The sequence below is a fragment of the Dreissena polymorpha genome, chromosome 13 (genome assembly GCF_020536995.1).
Source record: "Dreissena polymorpha isolate Duluth1 chromosome 13, UMN_Dpol_1.0, whole genome shotgun sequence".
Classification (NCBI taxonomy): domain Eukaryota; kingdom Metazoa; phylum Mollusca; class Bivalvia; order Myida; family Dreissenidae; genus Dreissena; species Dreissena polymorpha.
Window position 1 is genome coordinate 15,491,481 of NC_068367.1, and position 20,217 is coordinate 15,511,697.

Below are 20,217 nucleotides of genomic sequence, written 5' to 3' on the forward strand. Positions count from 1 at the left end.
TCAGTACTACTGTTTCCTCACAAATATCATAACTACAACGAACATTTGCGAAACTGAAACAATTTTTTTGTATTTTGTCAATATACCAAAACGTGAAAAGGCCCCTTTTACGGATTGCCTTGTTCGTTTTTAATCCGGTTTATTCTGCGGTTTATATTTCGCAATTTTACTATAGTAGTAAATAAATGAACTTTTTTACCTAAGTTATTTTCGAACATCAGTCTCAATCGTTGTTAGTGCATGTATTATTAAAATCGCACGGAATGTCGACACGAACGATTTTAGATGGACACAATAACTTTCGTCGTTTTCATGTCTATATATTTTTACTTGAAGAGCGCTGCAAGTGATGAGCTGACGAACAAGAAAATCGAGCTGAATAACTACGGTAACAATCTTATATCAGGTTCCGGCTACATATTAGTTTACGATTTATTTGCTGTATTTCATTATAATTTACACTTCTTTAAACCACAAACATTGACAGAAGGCTTCTTCAAACGGCAGGGGCATGAGAAAATACGTTATACAATTTTACCATTCAATTTAAGTTTTTTGCAATTCGCCCACTTTTATTTTGAATGTAAACAATGGATACTATTTTTCAAACGATGACGCAAATTCGATAACTGTCAATTCACTACAACCGGTAGTCATTTGTTCCACAACACTGACAATTACATAGAAGGGACATTGATGCAGATTGGCAAAATGACAATTTTCAAAAGAATGCATGAATGACTAGGTAAAATATATTACGAATATGTCGATAGGCTTATGGATCAGTATGCATCAAAACACATAAAGTATGCAACAAAACACATAAAGTATGAATCAAAACACATTAAGTATGAATCAAAACACATAAAAGTATGAATCAAAACACATAAAGTATGAATCAAAACACATAAAGTATGAATCAAAACACATAAGTATGAATAAAAACACATAGAATAATAAAATGTGTGTAAGGTTCTTCGTCGATAATTTGGAAAATTACTAACAGCATTATTAAAAGTTTAGCTAGCCTGGATGCCAAAGCAATAACAGATTAGTATTTTATCGAAAAAGTCGCGCATTTGACTTTCGCTTAAGGCAACTTGTTTTAATTCAACGTTCTATCTTGATTTTAGACTATTCCCAATGTATTGTTGTGATGAGAAATATTGCCTCGAAGTTTATCCTCGTCGGGAGAGGGAATGTGAAGTGGGAGGGGAGTAGTTCCTTAATAAATGAACAATATATAGTTAATTGTCAAGTTAAACGCGTAAAAATAGAAGGTTGACATTGACTTCCCCAATCGGAGCAAAACAATTGTATACGACAAAATATATGGTTATCAGGGAGATAATAATTCAACAGAGTATCAAATTCCACATATGAATTAAATGTGAAAGAACATAAGTAAAGTTAATGCTTTTCTACTTTTAAGTAGTACCTACACCGACAACAACCAATTGAGAAAAAGGGACAACCAATTAAACACAGATGGACATAGGCACATACTGACAGACTATTAAACACAGATGGACATAGGCACATACTGACAGACAATCAAACACAGATGGACATAGGCACATACTGACAGACAATTAAACACAGATGGACATAGGCACATACTTACAGACAATTAAACACAGATGGACATAGGCACATACTGACAGACTATTAAACACAGATGGACATAGGCACATACTGACAGACTATTAAACACAGATGGGCATAGGCACATACTGACAGACAATCAAACACAGATGGACATAGGCACATACTGGCAAACAATTGAACACAGATGGACATAGGCACATACTGACAGACAATTAAACACAGATGGACATAGGCACATACTGGCAGACAATTGAACACAGATGGACATAGGCACATACTGACAGACTATTAAACACAGATGGATATAGGCACATACTGACAGACTATTAAACACAGATGGACAAAGGCAAATACTGACAGACAGTTAAACACAGATGGACATGGGCACATACTGACACACTATTAAACACAGATGGACATAGGCACACACTGACAGACTATTAAACACAGATTGTCATAGGCACATACTGACAGACTATTAAACACAGATTGTCATAGGCACATACTAACAGAAAATTAAACACAGATGCACATAGGCACATACTGACAGACAATTTAACACAGATGGACATAGGCACATACTGACAGACAATTAAACACAGATGGACATAGGCACATACTGACAGACAATTAAACACAGAAGGACATAGGCACATACTGACAGACAATTGAACACAGATGGACATAGGCACATACTGACAGACAATTAAACACAGATGCACATAGGCACATACTGACAGACAATTAAACACAGATGGACAAAGGCACATACTGACAGACAATTAAACACAGATGGACATAGGCACATACTGACAGACAATTGAACACAGATGGACATAGGCACATACTGGCAAACAATTGAACACAGATTGATATAGGCACATACTGACAGACTATTAAACACAGATGGACATAGGCACATACTGGCAAACAATTGAACACAGATCGATATAGGCACATACTGACAGACTATTAAACACAGATGGACATAGGCACATACTGACAGACAATTAAACACAGATGGACATAGGCACATACTGACAGACAATTAAACACAGATGGACATAGGCACATACTGACAGACTATCAAACACAGATGGACATAGGCACATACTGACAGACTATTAAACACAGATGGACATAGGCACATACTGACAGACAATTAAACACAGATGGACATAGGCACATACTGACAGACAATTAAACACAGATGGACATAGGCACATACTGACAGACTATCAAACACAGATGGACATAGGCACATACTGACAGACAATTAAACACAGATGGACATAGGCACATACTGACAGACTATTAAACACAGATGGACATAGGCACATACTGACAGACTATTAAACACAGATGGACAAAGGCACATACTGACAGACAATTTAACATAGATGGACATAGGCACACACTAACAGACAATTAAACATAGATGGACATAGGCACACACTGACAGACAATTAAACACAGATGGACAAAGGCACATACTGACAGACAATTAAACACAGATGGACATATGCACATAATGACAGACTATTAAACACAGATGGACATAGACACACACTGACTGACAATTGAACACAGATTGATATAGGCACATACTGACAGACAATTAAACACAGATGGACATAGGCACATACTGATAGACTATTAAACACAGATGGACATAGGCACATACTGACAGACAATTAAAGACAGATGGACATAGGCACATACTGACAGACAATTAAACACAGATGGACATAGGCACATACTGACACACTATTAAACACAGATGGACATAGGCACACACTGACAGACAATTAAACACAGATGGACATATGCACATAATGACAGACTATTAAACACAGATGGACATAGGCACATACTGACAGACAATTAAACACAGATGGACATAGGTACACACTGACAGACTATTAAACACAGATTGTCATAGGCACATACTGACAGACAATTAAACACAGATGGACATAGGTACACACTGACAGACTATTAAAAACAGATTGTCATAGGCACATACTGACAGACTATTAAACACAGATTGCCATAGGCACATACTGACAGACTATTAAACACAGATGGACATAGGCAAATACTGACAGACTATGAAACACAGATGGACATAGGCACATACTGACAGACAATCAAACATAGATTGATATAGGCACATACTGACAGACTATTAAACACAGATGGACATAGGCACATACTGACAGACAATTATACACAGATGGACATAGGCACATACTGACAGTTAAACACAGATGGATATAGGCACATACAGACAGTTAAACATAGATTGATATAGGCACATACTGAAAGACAATTAAACACGGATTGATATAGGCACATACTGAGAGACAATTAAACACAGATGGACATAGGCACATACTGACAGACAATTAAACACAGTTGGACATAGGCACACACTGACAGACAATTAAACACAGTTGGACATAGTCACATACTGACAGACAAAACACAGATGGATATAGGCACACACTGACAGACAATTAAACACAGATGGATATAGGCACATACTGACAGACTATTAAACACAGATGGACATAGGCATGTACTGACAGACTATTAAACACAGATGGACATAGGCACATACTGACAGACTATTAAATACAGATGGACAAAGGCACATACTGACAGACAATTAAACACAGATGTACATAGGCACATACTGACAGACAATTAAACACAGATGGACATAGGCACATACTGACAGACAATTAAACACAGATGGACATAGGCACATACTGACAGACAGTTAAACACAGATGGACATAGGCACACACTGACAGACTATTAAACACAGATGCACATAGGCACATACTGACAGACAATTAAACACAGATGGACATAGGCAAATACTGACAGACAATTAAACACAGATGTACATAGGCACATACTGACAGACAATTTAACACAGATCGATATAGGCACATACTGACAGACAATTAAACACAGATGGACATAGGCATATACTGACAGACAATTAAACACAGATGTGAAGGAAAAGAAGCCAATGTGCTGTGGCTGCATACTGCCCCCAATGTAAACTTACGACTTATATCCCAGTGATCGGGGGGTAAATATCAAAGTCGATTGAAGATGAGTCTAGTATCATAATCAGACTATTAACACATTCATTTACCATTTTCCATATGAACACACGAATATACTGTTGAACTATTTAACACACAAAATTGAAATACATGTATATTGAGTCTACCAGTGAGTATCACCAACGACAGGGATTCCTGTGTATGGTAATGGAGGACTATTTAAAGGGACCTTTTTATGTTTTGGTAAATTGACACAATTGCAAACAAGAGCACCGCCTTGCGGGTGCAGACCGCTCATCTATTTTCTTTTTAAAGGTGAAGGGACTCTCATTTTCAATCACAAAGGAGGGAGGGGTGGAGTGAAGAGGGATGTATAGTGTGGACATTTATTACATTATTTTCCAAAAATGCGAAAAAAATGCAAAAAAAAAATTCGGGGGGGGGGGGGGGGGGATTCTTGGGTGCGATGGTTGGACAGTATTTCAAACATAAAATATTTAAAAAAATATTTGTGTTTTTTAACCGTTTAAAAAAAATATTGGGGGGGGGGGTATAGTGTGAGGGTGTGGTGGTCATTTGTGAGATGATCAAAAAAAAAAAAAAAAAAATTAGGGGGGGGGGATTCGGGGGGGGGGGGAGGGGGGAGTCTATTGTGGTATGTCAGGTAAGAGTAGTTTTGTCAAAGTATCAATCAAATCTAATCATTAATAAAGAAGTTATGGCAATTTTAGCAGAATTTAATAATTTGACGTAGAGAGTCAAGGTCATTCAAAGGTCAAGGTAAAATTCAACTTGCCAGGTACAGTAACCTCATGATAGCATGAAAGTATTTGAAGTTTGGAAGCAATAGCCTTGATACTTAAGAAGTAAAGTGGATCGAAACACAAAATTTAACCATATATTCAAAGTTACTAAGTCAAAAAAGGGCCATAATTCCGTAAAAATGACAACCAGAGTTATGCAACTTGTCCTTTTACTGTACCCTTATGATAGTTTGCGAGTGTTCCAAGTATGAAAGCAATATCTATGATACTTTAGGGGTAAAGTGGACCAAAACACAAAACTTAACAAAATTTTCAATTTTCTAAGTATAAAGGGCCCATAATTCCGTCCAAATGCCAGTCAGAGTAACATACCTTTGCCTGCACAGTCCCCTTATGATAGTTAATAAGTGTTGCAAGTATGAAAGCAATAGCTTTGATACTGTAGGAATAAAGTGGACCTAAACACAAAACTTAAACAAATTTTAAATTTTCTAAGTATAAAAAGGGCACATAATTCTGTCAAAATGCCAGTCAGAGTTACATTACTTCCTGCACAGTCCCCTTATGATAGTTAGTAAGTGTTGCAAGTATGAAAGCAATAGCTTTGATAGTTATGGAATAAAATGGACCTAAACACAAAACTTAACCAAAATTTTCAATTTTCTAAGTATAAAAAGGGCACATAAATCTGTCAAAATGCACGCCAGAGTTATCTAACTTTGCCTGCCCAGTCCTCTCATGATAGTTAGTAAGTGTACCAAGTTTGAATGCAATAGCATTGATACTTTCTGATAAAAGTGGACCTAAACGCAAAACTTAACCAAAATTTTCAATTTTCTAAGTATAAAAAGGGCACATAATTCTGTCAAAATGCACGCCAGAGTTATCTAACTTTGCCTGCCCAGTCCTCTCATGATAGTTAGTAAGTGTACCAAGTTTGAATGCAATAGCATTGATACTTTCTGAGAAAAGTGGACCTAAACGCAAAACTTAACCGGACGCCAACGCCGACGCTGACGCCGACGCCAAGGTGATGACAATAGCTCATAATTATTTTTTTTAAAATAGATGAGCTAAAAATCGTTTCAGATTGGCAAATTTTCGGAGTGTTTATGATATTTACAAAGAAACATTAATACTGAACATTTACTATGCTCTAAAATATCCATTTTAAGCATGTGTGAATTAAAAACCTGAAAATTATAAAGCATTACAAATGCAAAATGATTGAATAATTTGGAGTTCTGTTTTTATCTTAATATGTTGCGACATTACCAGGATTGCAAATATTAAGAATAAAATACATTTTCTATATGAACACGTATTGCCAAGTGGTCTACGAGTTAGACATTTACTAGAAGGGTAAGAGGATCGAGGCCAGTTGAGGATTACTTTGTTTTGCTTTATTAAATGTAATTCTTGTTTTAATGAATTTAAAATCTATTGAGTTCCATTGTTTACATTTATCAATTCAATTCATTAAATAAATAATTTAAAATACATGCAAAATATGTGAACAAGTTCCATTAATATACAGATGGACTCTACTAACAAACAGTTAAACACAGATGGACAATGGCAGATACATGCATTCAATAATTAGGCATATCGATCAACATACCAGATTCAGACAGATTATTAAACATAGATGGACACAAGTACACACAAACGGACACCTACATGACGGATTTATTCATACACAGAGGAACATAGGCACATACTGATAGATATAGACATGTGTGTGTGTGTTTCAAAGTTCATGATTCCTTCTACTTCTACTTTGTACTTCCTACAGTCAAATGCTGACTATTACAGGAAGGCCTATTATAGGCAGATATATACACTGTCGAGTCCGTTTTCTGGGAAGAACCAGTACTTGGTGTCTATGGAGGAGATAATGAGAACGCTCCCCGAGTAGGGAGCGAACCCACGAACTCCCGATCGCTAGGCAGACACCTCATCCACTACACCACCACGACCGTTGTCCTTCTCCACCAACATGGGCCATAGTAATTCAGATGGACGTATTCACACACACACTAACACGGCTAATATACTGTTCAAATAACATACACAATTATCACAATTTCCTTTTGACTAGTAGTTATCAGCACAAGTGAAGTTCAAATCAGGGGAAGTAATTAACAGAATAACATTTGTTGCAAATGCATGTTATTCCCCTTGTTTTCAATAATATAACTTGTAATTATTGTAAAGTATACAGTCATTGGGGACTTCTAAGGGACAATGTTTGTGTTGGTTTGGTACATATTATGCATTGTTTACAACTTTTTCAGATCACTTTTAAATGACGTTTCAATCTTGCAATAATAACAATTATTCACCAGTACACGAATATGAGCAATAGATTACACAAAATACAAGAGAAAGCACATAATACAAGTAAAATATCATTCACTCCTAGTAAAGGACATTGAATTCTTTCATTAAAACGGCAAGCACATTTTTTTATTACATATGCAGTAAATTACTATACACGTATATTCTTTATGACTGCCTTTGATTTTAAATCAATATGCAAGTTCAGTTGTTGAAATATGATCAGGACCATCACTTTTAATGAAAAGATCACTAAATAGTAAGTGCAATATGAGTCCTAGATACCCCCTTTAATTAAAATTTGATGCACAACACTGTAAGTGATTTTTAAAATATGTATATAACGTACCCGCTTTCCCTTGCCAGTGACTCTGTTGCACAGTCTGTTGACATTGTCAAACTGATAGTCCACCTGCAGGACTGTCTTCCCTTCTTTCAGTATTGGATGCCATTCTGCCAGAGTCACCACACATATCCTGGAATTTCAGCAGCATAAATATGACCCTTGTTGGCTTAATCAATGTGTGTAAAGTGTTGTTCCACATTAGCCTGTGCAGTCCACAAGGGCTTATCAGGGATGACACTTTCCACTTTCATTGCATTTTTTCGTTTAAAGGAAGTCATTTTAAAACTGAAATCCAGTTAAAGCAGAAAGTGTTGTCCCTGATTAGCCTGTGCCAACTGCATATGCTAGTCTGGAAAGACACTTAACGCACATTCATTAAGCCCATTTTTTCCAGCTCAATGCTCACATTCAAATTGTACTGTATAAAAAAAAATACTGTCGGCAGACAGCTTTCAAGCTACTTTCTGGACAGTCTTTGGTTTCAATACCATTATGATAGCCTGGACACTTCTCTTACATTATTTCTACATTTAATTCAACATAAGTATTTTGTTCAGTTACAATTTCTTTGATTTTTAAGTTTGAGATTAACTCTTTCAGTGCTGGAACCGAATTTTGAAGGCCTTTGCAAACAGTTTGGATCAAGATGAGACGCCACAGAATGTGTAAAATATATTTTACAACAAAAACAATTCCATTGAATGCAAAAAAGGTCGAAATAGAAAGTTTTAAAGTCATCTTCAATGTAAAAGAAAAGAAAATCTTTAATTTTAAATATATACATATGTAATCACAATAACATAGTTTGGTATAATAAATACATTGGCTTGCCTGTAAAAAATTACCACTTTTTACATTTATTTTTTTTTATTTTATTTTTTTACAAAATAAATATATGACTGGATTATTATGTAACAAGAGTGCCAAACTGTCACAAGATACGCCCGTTTGAATGTTTTGGACAACTTGATAACTTTACCATGACCCATATTTGAACTTGACATACATATCATCTAGACACAACTTCTGACCAAATTTGGTGAATATCAGATTAAAACTACTTCAATTAGAGAGCGGACACCATGCTAAATGCTTGAAATGCAATAAGTGACCTCATGACCAAGTTTTTGACCCGGCATGACCCATATTTGAGCTTGACCTAGATATTGTCTAGACACAACTTCTACCAGATTTGGTGAAGATCGGATGAAAACTACTTCAATTAGAGAGCGGACACCATTCTTAATGCTTGAAATGCACTAAATATTCCTGTAACCAAGTTTTTGACCCAGCATGACCCATATTCGAACTGACCTAGATATTTTCTAGATACAACTTCTGACCAAGTTTGGTGATTATCAGATGAAAACTATTTCTATTAGAGAGCGGACACCATGCTAAATGCTTGAAATGCACTAAGTGACCGAGAGACCTAGTTTTTGACCCAGCATGACCCATATTACAACTTGACCTAGATATTGTCCAGATACAACTTCTAACCAAGTTTGGTGAAGATCGGATGAAAACTACTTCAATTAGAGAGCGGACACCATGCTAAATGCTTGAAATGCACTAAGTGACCCTGTGACCTAATTTTTGACCCGGCATGACCCATATTCAAACTTAACCTAGATATTGTCTAGATAAAACTTCTGACCAAGTCTGGTGAAGATCGGATGAAAACTATTTGAATTAGAGAGCGGAAACTGCTGTGGATGCCAACGCCCGCCCGCCCACCCGAGGCCAAGTTGAAACTATAATACGTCCCGTTTTTTTTTAATGGGCGTATAAAAAGTCAGAAGTTATTACATTACAAACAGTGACATCTTATTTGTTCAACAATATTTAAACCATTAATTGTCTTTAAAAATGTTTTTCATTATCAAAACCTGAATTGGTGTTTTTTACATATGCATTTATAAGTGAATATTCAATGTCATATATATTTTTGAATGAACTTGTTATTACATATGAATTTCTCATTTAAAAGATGATTGAATATGAACAGCTGAGTAAATAGACAAATGCATTTGCACTACTGAGTAAAGAGATGATTTCGTTACACTGTTTAGGGGCTGGATGATTGCATTTGGACTGCTAAGTTAAGGCATGACTACATATTTAATGTTTTCTGTTTTGATGATTGTGTATGCATTGCTGATAACCGTCCAGCTCAATCCAATTCTTAAACAAGGGACAAAATTGTCACAAAACCAGGTTTTCATTGTGGAAAAAAAATCTGATAAAGGGAGACAACTCAAACTGAAATTTTGAAATGAACAAACAAAATTAACCCCCTTTGTAAGTTTGTTTTAAAATAAATCTATTTTTAGTCGTGGCGACCTTGACATTGGGGATATTGACGTGATTCTTACGTGCGACACACCGTCCCATGATGGTGAAGAAATGTGCCAAATGATTTTAAAATCTCATAATGAATGACATATTTATAGCCCAGACAAGCTCATTTATGGCTATTTTTTACCTTTGAACTCAAAGTGTGACCTTGACCTTGGAGATATTGACGTAATTTTTTCGCGCGACACACCGTCTAATGATGGTTAACAAATGTGCCAAATGATTTTAAAATCTCACAATGAACGACAAAGTTATGGCCCGGACAAGCTTGTTCCGCCCGCCCGCCAGCCAGCCAGCCAGCCCGCCCGCATTCGCCAATCTAATAACCAGTTTTTTCCTTCGGAAAACCTGGTTAATTATCTAATAAATATAAGAATACAGAACAATTATTTAACTTACTTATTAGAGTGAACTAAAATACACACATCTTCCCCTTCAGCTTTTGTATCTGAAAAGAAGATATGGAATCTCAGCCAATTGTTCACAATATTTTAAGAACTCTTAAAAAAAGTTAAACATGTATTCCCATTAAAAAATAGGCTATTACTTATTATGCTGTCTCCAAAGTGCCTCTGTGGAGAAGCAAACCAAATGGGTGAAACCATACAACAGGAATACAGGGCCCATTGACCTCTGAGGGAAAATGCATGGCCTGAACCTGTGAGCCTGCGGGAAAAAGTTTACAAAAGTTTCCACCTGTATGTATTACAATACAGGTGGAAGCTCTACAGAAGACCAGCCATGGGTGTATGTATTACATACAGGTGGAAGCTCTACAGAAGACCAGCCATGGGTGTATGTATTACATACAGGTGGAAGCTCTACAGAAGACCAGACATGGGACTCAGAGTGTAGTGGAGATTGAGAGGAAAAAAATCTGAATGGTTTAAACATTCACAAAACAACATTATAAATAAAAAATAAGACCATCTCATTATTCAGTATATCTTAATTCAATAACAAGTCAGACATATGTACATCACACTATGAATTGTTTCAAGAATATCCTTGCTGCTAACTTGCGAAAACTTCATAACACAATCTTTAAAAACCATAATAGATGCCATTTTAGTACACCTTATTATTTTACAGACCAAGAGTGCTGTTGTTGAAACAAACAATAGCAGGTAACTGAATGAATGACAAAGAAGCAATAGTTTAGAGTAAAATTAAAATGTTTGAAAAAAAAATATCTTTCTTTCTGTTTGAGCACTTTTTCATCTACAGCTTTCGTTGGGGCTGTTGTCAACATAACAGATAGCAGGTTAAGGTAGGTGTGAACGAGGTCTTAATTGGATACATGGATAATTTTGACACCTATCAGTATGTAAAGCTTCCTTTTGATAAATTACTGCCTAAACATATCTCCAAGTAACGCTTGATTGGTCATTGTTGGCTCTGGTACTATTTAAATGTACGGTGACTATTATTATGTACCCCAGGTCTTTTTAAGTATACTTCCATGTACCTCAAGTACGGAAAATATAATAAACATACCCAGCAAATTTAGACTGTACCCGAGTTATATTCTTGCCAAAAAGCAGATGCTGTGAAACGAGCTATGGGGTATGAAACAAAATACCTTTTAAACAAAACCTTCCTCAACATGCTTTTTGAGTATGAGTTTCAATAATATAGAGGCTATTTTACAGAATTTTGACATACATACGATCATAATTAATTTGAAAAAAGTAACTGACAAGGACTAATTCAGCGTTAGCATTCTGGGGTTCTTTTTAGTATATTTTACGTACCCAGGGCAAGATTTAAGCATGATACTTAAGAGTACCTGGGTACATGTAAGTAGTACCCGAGCTGACAATGACCACTTGAGCCAAAGTAACTGTTTGGTTAGTCAATATTGAAGTTGTGGGCCAAACCAATATCATTTGTGAAATGATCATCTCCCTGTATAAAAGAGTCATTGAGTTTAATCTTTCTGGTACCTGTTGTATGATTTAAAAACAGGAATAATGGGTTTAACATCAATATCAAAACAATGTGCATACTGAAAGACTTCAGACATTAAACAAAAATTGCAAAAACAAATCACGGTTGCCTTGAAAACTTTGATCATAATTTACTTTCATCATAATTTTATGTTTTTTCATGCGCACTGTGATATATGTTTGTTTTATTATAAAATACACATGTATGTAAAATGCTATATTTGGCTTTCTGCTGCTTGCTTGTCTTTATGATCATGCTTTTTATGCTTGCTTGTTTAATGTCTCTTGCGTACTGTGATATATGCTTTTTCTTTCATGTAAGAAAATAATTATTAAACATATGAGTATATCAATATTATTATTAATATAAAGTAAAATTTACTTTTATCATAATCTTATATGTTTGCATGCACACTGTGATATATGCCTGTTTTATTAAATATGTAAGTTGCTAAAATTGGCTTTCTGCTGCTTGCTTGTTTTTTATGAATCATGCTTTTTGTGCTTGCTTGTTTTTTTTGTTGTTTTTGTTGTTTTTTTGTTATGATTATTATGATGATGCACACCGAGATTGTACTTTGTTCATGTATTGTAAGGTAACTGAGTATTTAATGTAAGTTAGACCACTATCAAGTAAAATACACTTTCAACATACCTTTTTTATCTGTTAAATATATGGTAGAATAATTTTTTAACTTTATTACTTAAATTAGTAATTATGTTTTTTTCAATCCATATATATCACTTTCTTTTATTAAAACACTCATGGCTTAATTTTAAAACTACATAATAATCTCTTCATCACTTTTATTTAGCATGTCAGTTTTTTGTTACTTATGAGTGCCAGCTCCTTGTTTTTTACTAGAATATGTAGTATATTATATGTGTATATAGATCTATTATTTATTTATATATAGCTATTAAATATTAGCATGTGGATTTTTACTTACACCAAATATGATTTGTATGTATATATGCCTTGTACAGAACCATAATGCCTTTGATTGTGTCGGTAAATAGCTATACATAGCTAATGTTAAAATGTTACTACTGTAAACTGACTTTAAATAAAAGTTTGTATCTTGTATCTTGTATCATGGATAAAGGTAAACAGGGCTCGCGCTAGGGGGCGACGTGAGCGACTAATTCGCTTTCTTACGCCAAACGTCGCCTAAAACTAAGAAATTGTAGATAAAAAGCGACTTCCAGTCTTCCTCTCATCAAAATTTGTTTACATCCGGTTTTCTCGATGTCAAGGTCTGACTCAATTTTCCAATACACACTGTCGCACCCCGGAGCGTGTCGCAATTGAGCGACAGGTAATCTGTGGTAAACCCCGCCCCGATTCTCCAAACCTCCAAACTTATCTAATCGACGATCGATATTGGTCAAGTCAGCATTCAAGTCACATGGTAGCTGCCCAATCAACATTGAGTTCGCTCACACATAATATTGTGTCGTTCATGGAAATACACAGTTGATATTGTCGTCTGCCAACACTACATGAATAGCGGCCGATGGCAAATGTCGTATTTAAAGATAAACAAATAAAAAGGAGCCTAACAATATAAAAATTAATTCTAAGTTGATCACTTTACATTTCTACCGACTATCGATCTGAATTAAAAAAAGGGTGATGATTAAATAATTAGAACTATGTCGATGATGTTACAACTTTCTGCCGATTATCGTTTGAAATTAAAAGGTGATAATTTAGTTGTTTTTTACCCACAAACTATGCTATTGTAAAGCTATACGTCAATTAAATTGTATATTAATAACGTATTTGCTAGGTTTCCCATTTTCATTTTTTTGCTGTCAAACGATATGCACAATTTGTTTTATGTGCGCAACGCGTACAATTTTTCGAATTTCGTTTTCGGATACATTATTTTTCGTCGATTATAATTTAATTTCTAAGTTCTTTAGAGAAGAAATAGAATGAAGAATACAGATGGGGTGATGCGGACGGTGTGGTTTATCATATTTCGAATTGTATTCACATGAAATTGCAATTGGTAAGACTATAAAACATAACACGTAATTATTAAGAAAGCATATGCTAAATGTCGTATTTCAAACATAAATATTTATCTGGTCTGACAGTTTTATTAAGCATATGTTATCTACTGCTTCATAAATATATTATCTTTGAAATACTTTAGTCTGTATAATATGATATTTACATCAAAATGGATTGAATATAGAGCTAGTAAAATTTTAGTTATATAGATCTATCTGTCGACTCGTGTCTATTATTACTTGGTTAATTAGATCTGCTGGAAAAATTAAGATACACACAAGAAATTAAATTATGTGTACTACAGTGGCATTCTTCAAAAAAAAAAAGACTCTTGTCACATGATCATACAACAATGCAGGCTAACCATTTATAGACATATACTTGTATTTTTCGATACATTTGACTATTTTAATTTGTTAAACATGCTACAACTTCAAGAATATCTATCAACGTATTTGTAAATTGATCTCCTTCATTCAGTTAAAAATAACTGTTTATAATATGACATCAATATGTCATGACATTCAATACGTTGTTAGCTTCAGCGAACAGGTCTTGTCAGTAACGAGTACTCTTAAACTAGCTCACCGAAGTTCACTTTATAGCTATCCGAAAGTCATTCAATTTTCGCGGAAACACATTCCATCTTTTTAAAATAGACCAATTTCATACGAAGAGACTATTGATAAACAGAAATAAGACAAAAAATGTCAAATATTTTAAGTACCCTTACTTTTATAAAACTTTGGGGTGTAATATCTTTCAACTAGTGACAAATGAGTCTGTTCCGTTAATTTATTTTCCATATTTCTGGCAAATATGTATCAAAGGGAGAATACTCTAAAGTTTCCGGTACCGTTAAATTGCATCGTGTTGTTGTGGCTGACCTGGAGAGTTGCGTCTGACCCATCGGAAGCGCGTTGCGCATGCGTAGAGAGGAGACGCGGGGAGCCTGTCCGACTGTTAACGAACGAACACTCAGTGAAATTAGCTTGTGATTATTGTTATTAAATCGTTATATCTTTTAGCACGTGTTAAGTTTTACCTGGAAAATAGTAAAGATACATCATTGGCGACGAGGCAAATACTTAAAGAACAGCGGGATTCCGGGTAATTAAGAACTTTTGCATTTGCCAGTTTGGCAACCACGTGCTATTGAAACATCGTATTTCACAACTGAGATCGTCTAGAGTACGTTCGTCGGTGCAGATCGACCAGCACAGATTATTTTTAAACAAATTTGAGCCAGTTTGGCAGTATTAATTTGTTTAAGAAGTGTTTCTCTTGAAAAGAAAATTGTTGCTGTGACGTCACGAGTTTATGAGCACACAGGTGAACATGTACTAGCCGTTTTCGCAGTTTGCGGAGGCGCATAGGGGTACGTCGCAGTTTGCGCACAGGGACTTCTCGCATTTGCAGTTTTCGGGGGCACACAGGATGTTTTTTTGCAGTTTGCAAACATATACTATGCTGCAGTTGTAAAGACGGAGGGAGTTGAACTTGGCTGTTCGTATACTTATGACCAGTTTGGTTGGTATGGTGGGCTTTTGTTGCAGTTAATTAAGTGAACATTGGTTAACAATATTATTCAACATAATTTGGTTTAAATACATCGTTTGGACTATTTAGGTATTAAACTTCTGCAGTGATCCGAACTGTAAGATGCAATAAATACACAGAAGTTTTATGCAAGGCCCGGAATTGCCTTGATGATGTATCTGAAAAACAAATAGCTTCTGATATTAAAAGCGGAATCAGTAGCGGTAGATATGAAGATGAAGAGCAGCAGCCCATTTAAAAACGATAAGAAAAAGCAGTCAAGACACGATGAAAGGCCCTGTAAGCCCTCAATTTATAGCCAGGGGGTTGAACAGCCGTTGAAGAAACAATTCAGAAGAAATGAGAGCAGTGACTCGGACAATGAATCAGCGGTGCGGGTGGAAAAGAGGCAAAGGGGAAATCACTCCAAGACTTATGATCATTTTAGGCGTCGTCGGTCACAGGATAGGGTATCAGAGGAAGACGACGACAGTGACTCGGGAAATGAAGACGACAACAGACGGTCAGTTCGTAAACATTCCCGCTACAGTCATGCTCCATCTGGTGGTAGGCCATCACAAAAGCCAAAGCACAGGAATCACTCCAGCGACTCCAGTTCGAGATCAGGGTCAAGACACGGTGTTTCAAGGAGGCGGCATCGTCATGTACAAGGTCGTCACAGGGCAAGGTCATCACAATCAAGGTTCTATTACAGTTCCAGTTCAGAATCTGATAGTTTATCAGAGAATGAATATCACTCTAGAGTCCACGGTGATCCAAGGAGGCAGCCAAAGAACCTACGATATGATGGACGAACCAGTTGGCTGTCATTCAAGCAAAAGTTCAACAGCTATCGGAAAGTCTACAAATGGTCTGATCATGAATGCCGTGATTACCTGAACTGGTGCCTCGAGGGGAAGGCTCTCGATTACTTCACTATCGAGACGCATATGGGAGAAAGTTTTTCTTTCCGTGACATTATGCGAAAGATGGAAAGGCGCTTTGGTTCAAAGGAACTACCTGAGACAAGTAGAGCTAAGTTCCAGCAGGCTACACAGCAACCGGAGGAATCGTTAGAAGATTGGGCGGATAGAGTGTTAACTCTGGCAATACCTGCTTTTAGGGACCTTCCAGATCAGTTTGGTCAAAGGGAGGCAGTTTCAAAGTTCTGTCAAGGTTGTATTGACAGTGAAGCAGGGAAACACGCCTGTTTTGAACGACCACGATCTATTCAGCATGCTGTTGATCTGGTACGACACCATCAGTATGTCACTCAAGTGGTGGATGGCAAGAAGGCTAAGCAATATGATCAAGGAATAGCGGTCAATGCGGTTCAGTCCCCGTGTGATGTGAGATTAGAAAAACTGGAAAAGGCGATCGAGCAGCTGACTTGTAAGTTTGAAGCTAGTTTAGCATCAAACAGTGCAAGAAATAACGAGGATATGACGTTCCCACAGAGGACTTTCAGATGTTTTCATTGTAATGGCAGGGGCCATATAAAAAAGAATTGTAAGGTGCACCAGGAATCCCTTAAATCTACGTCTGAAGGTCAAGTGGCTGAAAAGAGTCCACAGAAGACTAAACTCCAAAGGGCCGGTAGCGAAGGCCAGGCACCGCAGCCCGATGTAGCAAGAGGCCATTTGTTAGTGCCGGTTGAAGTGCAGCAGGATGCTTCATCTGGATTGGCGGCTGAAAAGGAAGGGGGCAAATCCGTGTCAGCAAGTGGAGTGGAGACCATAGCAGTCATGGTTGTGACGGCAGGGTCTTCGTATGTGAATATGTTGGTAGGAGACCGTCAGGTTAGGGCTCGGGTAGACTCTGGAGCGGATATATCTATACTGTCTTCAGCAGTCTATGACCAGTTAGAGCGGAAACCAGGCAAGGTCAGGGAAATCAACATGCAGCTTGCTGATAAGAATTCGGTTCTCAAAGGATTTGTGACACAGCCTTTATACGTACAGCTTGGAAAGCAGTCTTCCAGGGAAGGGGTATGTGTAGCGCCAATCAGTGATGAGATGTTGCTGGGACATGACCTGCTGCGGCACTTCAAGGCATTGATTGATCTGCACTCGGACTGCCTTTTAATCAATGGCGAAAGTATACCTTTGAATACAACATTCAGAGATAAACCGGTGGTAGCAAAAGTTATCATGTTCAAACGAACAGTGGACATAGGTCCGGATCCGGATATCCTGTCAGGAACGCCAATTCCGAGAAAGGGTCATAAAAAGTCATCGACGGCAGTTTGCCCGATGGATGTCAGTTCTTCCAGCGGTGACAAGGTAGAAGCTACTGTTGGGGTCCAAGAGTGTCACTTCTCGGACAAGAAGGCAGAAGGTCATACCGAGTCCTGGGCGGTTGGATGTCTACCTTTGGTAGGGGTCGAGGGCGATCAGTCCGAGGATACAAGTCCTGTTCGGAGTCGCACGACCACCAGAAGAGACGGGGTCGAGGGCGACCAGTCCGAGGATACAAGTCCTTTACGGAGTCGCACGACCACAAGAAGGGACAGTTTGTCCCAGATCCAGAAGAGCTTGGAGAGCCAGCGCCAGGTGGATAAGTGTACAAGAAACCACACCTGTCGTGTCCCTGGGTGTGACAGCGTGGGGGTTAAATTTGAAAAGGTCCATGCGCCAACAGTTTACGATAGACAGTTGGCCGATCCAAGCGGCCAGTTAGCTCATGTTTTCAATCAAATGGAATCGGCTAGTCAGCCTGATTCATATCCGTGGGATCCGGGGGGCGAGCCGTTCACTCAGTCGTGTCGGGTGTTGGCTGGAAGTTTTTCCCAACACCCACTTTTGTTACAACAGGAGTGAATTCACGCTCCTTACTTCACTAGGCCCTATCATCGATTTCCGGCGCCAACGGAAGATGGGGATGTGACTGCGATGTTGGCGGAACTTCAGGGGGTGACAACGCAGCACATCCTGAAAGTCACCACGAGAAACGCAGTCAACCTGTCTGATGCGATCTCCACAGGGCAGGTTGCCCTGTAGATCTACCTCGGAAATCGATGGTCCCCAATATACGCCAGTTTGGCAATCCAGGATTGGCACAACAAACCACAACCAGATAAATGGCAGAATATTGTTTCGGGCGGTTGTACCTGCTCCGGGGAGCGGTTCCAACAATAAAGACGGGGGGAGTGTTGTGGCTGACCTGGAGAGTTGCGTCTGACCCATCGGAAGCGCGTTGCGCATGCGTAGAGAGGAGACGCGGGGAGCCTGTCCGACTGTTAACGAACGAACACTCAGTGAAATTAGCTTGTGATTATTGTTATTAAATCGTTATATCTTTTAGCACGTGTTAAGTTTTACCTGGAAAATAGTAAAGATACATCAGTGTAATTTTGCGACGCAATCCAGAGTGGGTGCCTTCATCTTGTGAAAGGTGACTGATTTCTGCCATATTTTTGCGTTGTGTTGGCTAAAACTGCGAGTAGAGCAAAGTTACCGAGCACTTTATTAATTGAGTAACCAAAAAAATTTCTGTATTGACTATTTTAAGAAGAAAAAGTCGAAGAAATCATTGAACTATGAATTAAAGTAATTTAAATTGAATGTGCTAAGGCTTGTAAGGACGAAAACAAACAACAAAAAAGTCAATTCCATGCTTACATTATAAATTTACTAACTGGACTAACATATGTCAGATAAAAAACACATTTTTACACATGAAACTAATTTTCTTGATTAATATTAATGCTTTGATTAAATTGATTGCAAAAATTTTGACACTCTTAGTTTGAGCATTTTTGTCCTGTGTTTGCTTACCCTTTGTTCAACACACAGCGATTATCTTGTTATGATCATATCTCATTTCATTATCATCTTCTGTGGACATATGTGGGCGGATTGGTTCTGAGCAGATCGCTTCAGCTGTCACCACTTCGTGCCCATCTGTCTTTTTAGGCCACCCTCTCTGTCTCTTCCTCATTCCTATAAAGGGGTTCCATGAATCACAGGTGGTTAGCGTGTTGCTATGATATTAATTAGTGAAAACATCATTTTGAATGATAAATAATCATATTATAACGAAAAATTAACTTTTCTGAAAAAAATGTTCACTATCAAATATATATATATAACAAGGTATGCAACTCAAAATCACCCCAAAACGGGGTGCATCGCTTTGAACAGCAATATCTTCATAAACTGTGCAGCGATTTTCACGATCTCGGTCTTATTCAACGCAGAAACAAATT

The 20,217-nt window shown here is 37.3% G+C and overlaps 1 protein-coding gene across 3 annotated transcripts in view; it reads right to left on the reverse strand.

Moving 5' to 3' along the window:
- The window catches only part of LOC127855233 (protein Abitram-like), a 37,824-nt gene extending 22,501 nt beyond the window's left edge, over positions 1–15,323 (reverse strand). For all 3 annotated transcript variants that reach the window (XR_008037417.1, XR_008037416.1, XM_052390662.1), the window contains exons 1-3: positions 15,205–15,323; positions 10,899–10,947; positions 8,145–8,271 (exon numbers count right to left, since the gene is read on the reverse strand). Coding sequence is in view for 1 of the 3 variants with exons in the window: in XM_052390662.1 (XP_052246622.1) it covers positions 8,145–8,271; positions 10,899–10,947; positions 15,205–15,277 (249 nt within the window). In the remaining 2 variants the exon portion in view is untranslated. The remainder of the gene's footprint in view (positions 1–8,144; positions 8,272–10,898; positions 10,948–15,204) is intronic.
- Positions 15,324–20,217: the final 4,894 nt, after the last annotated feature.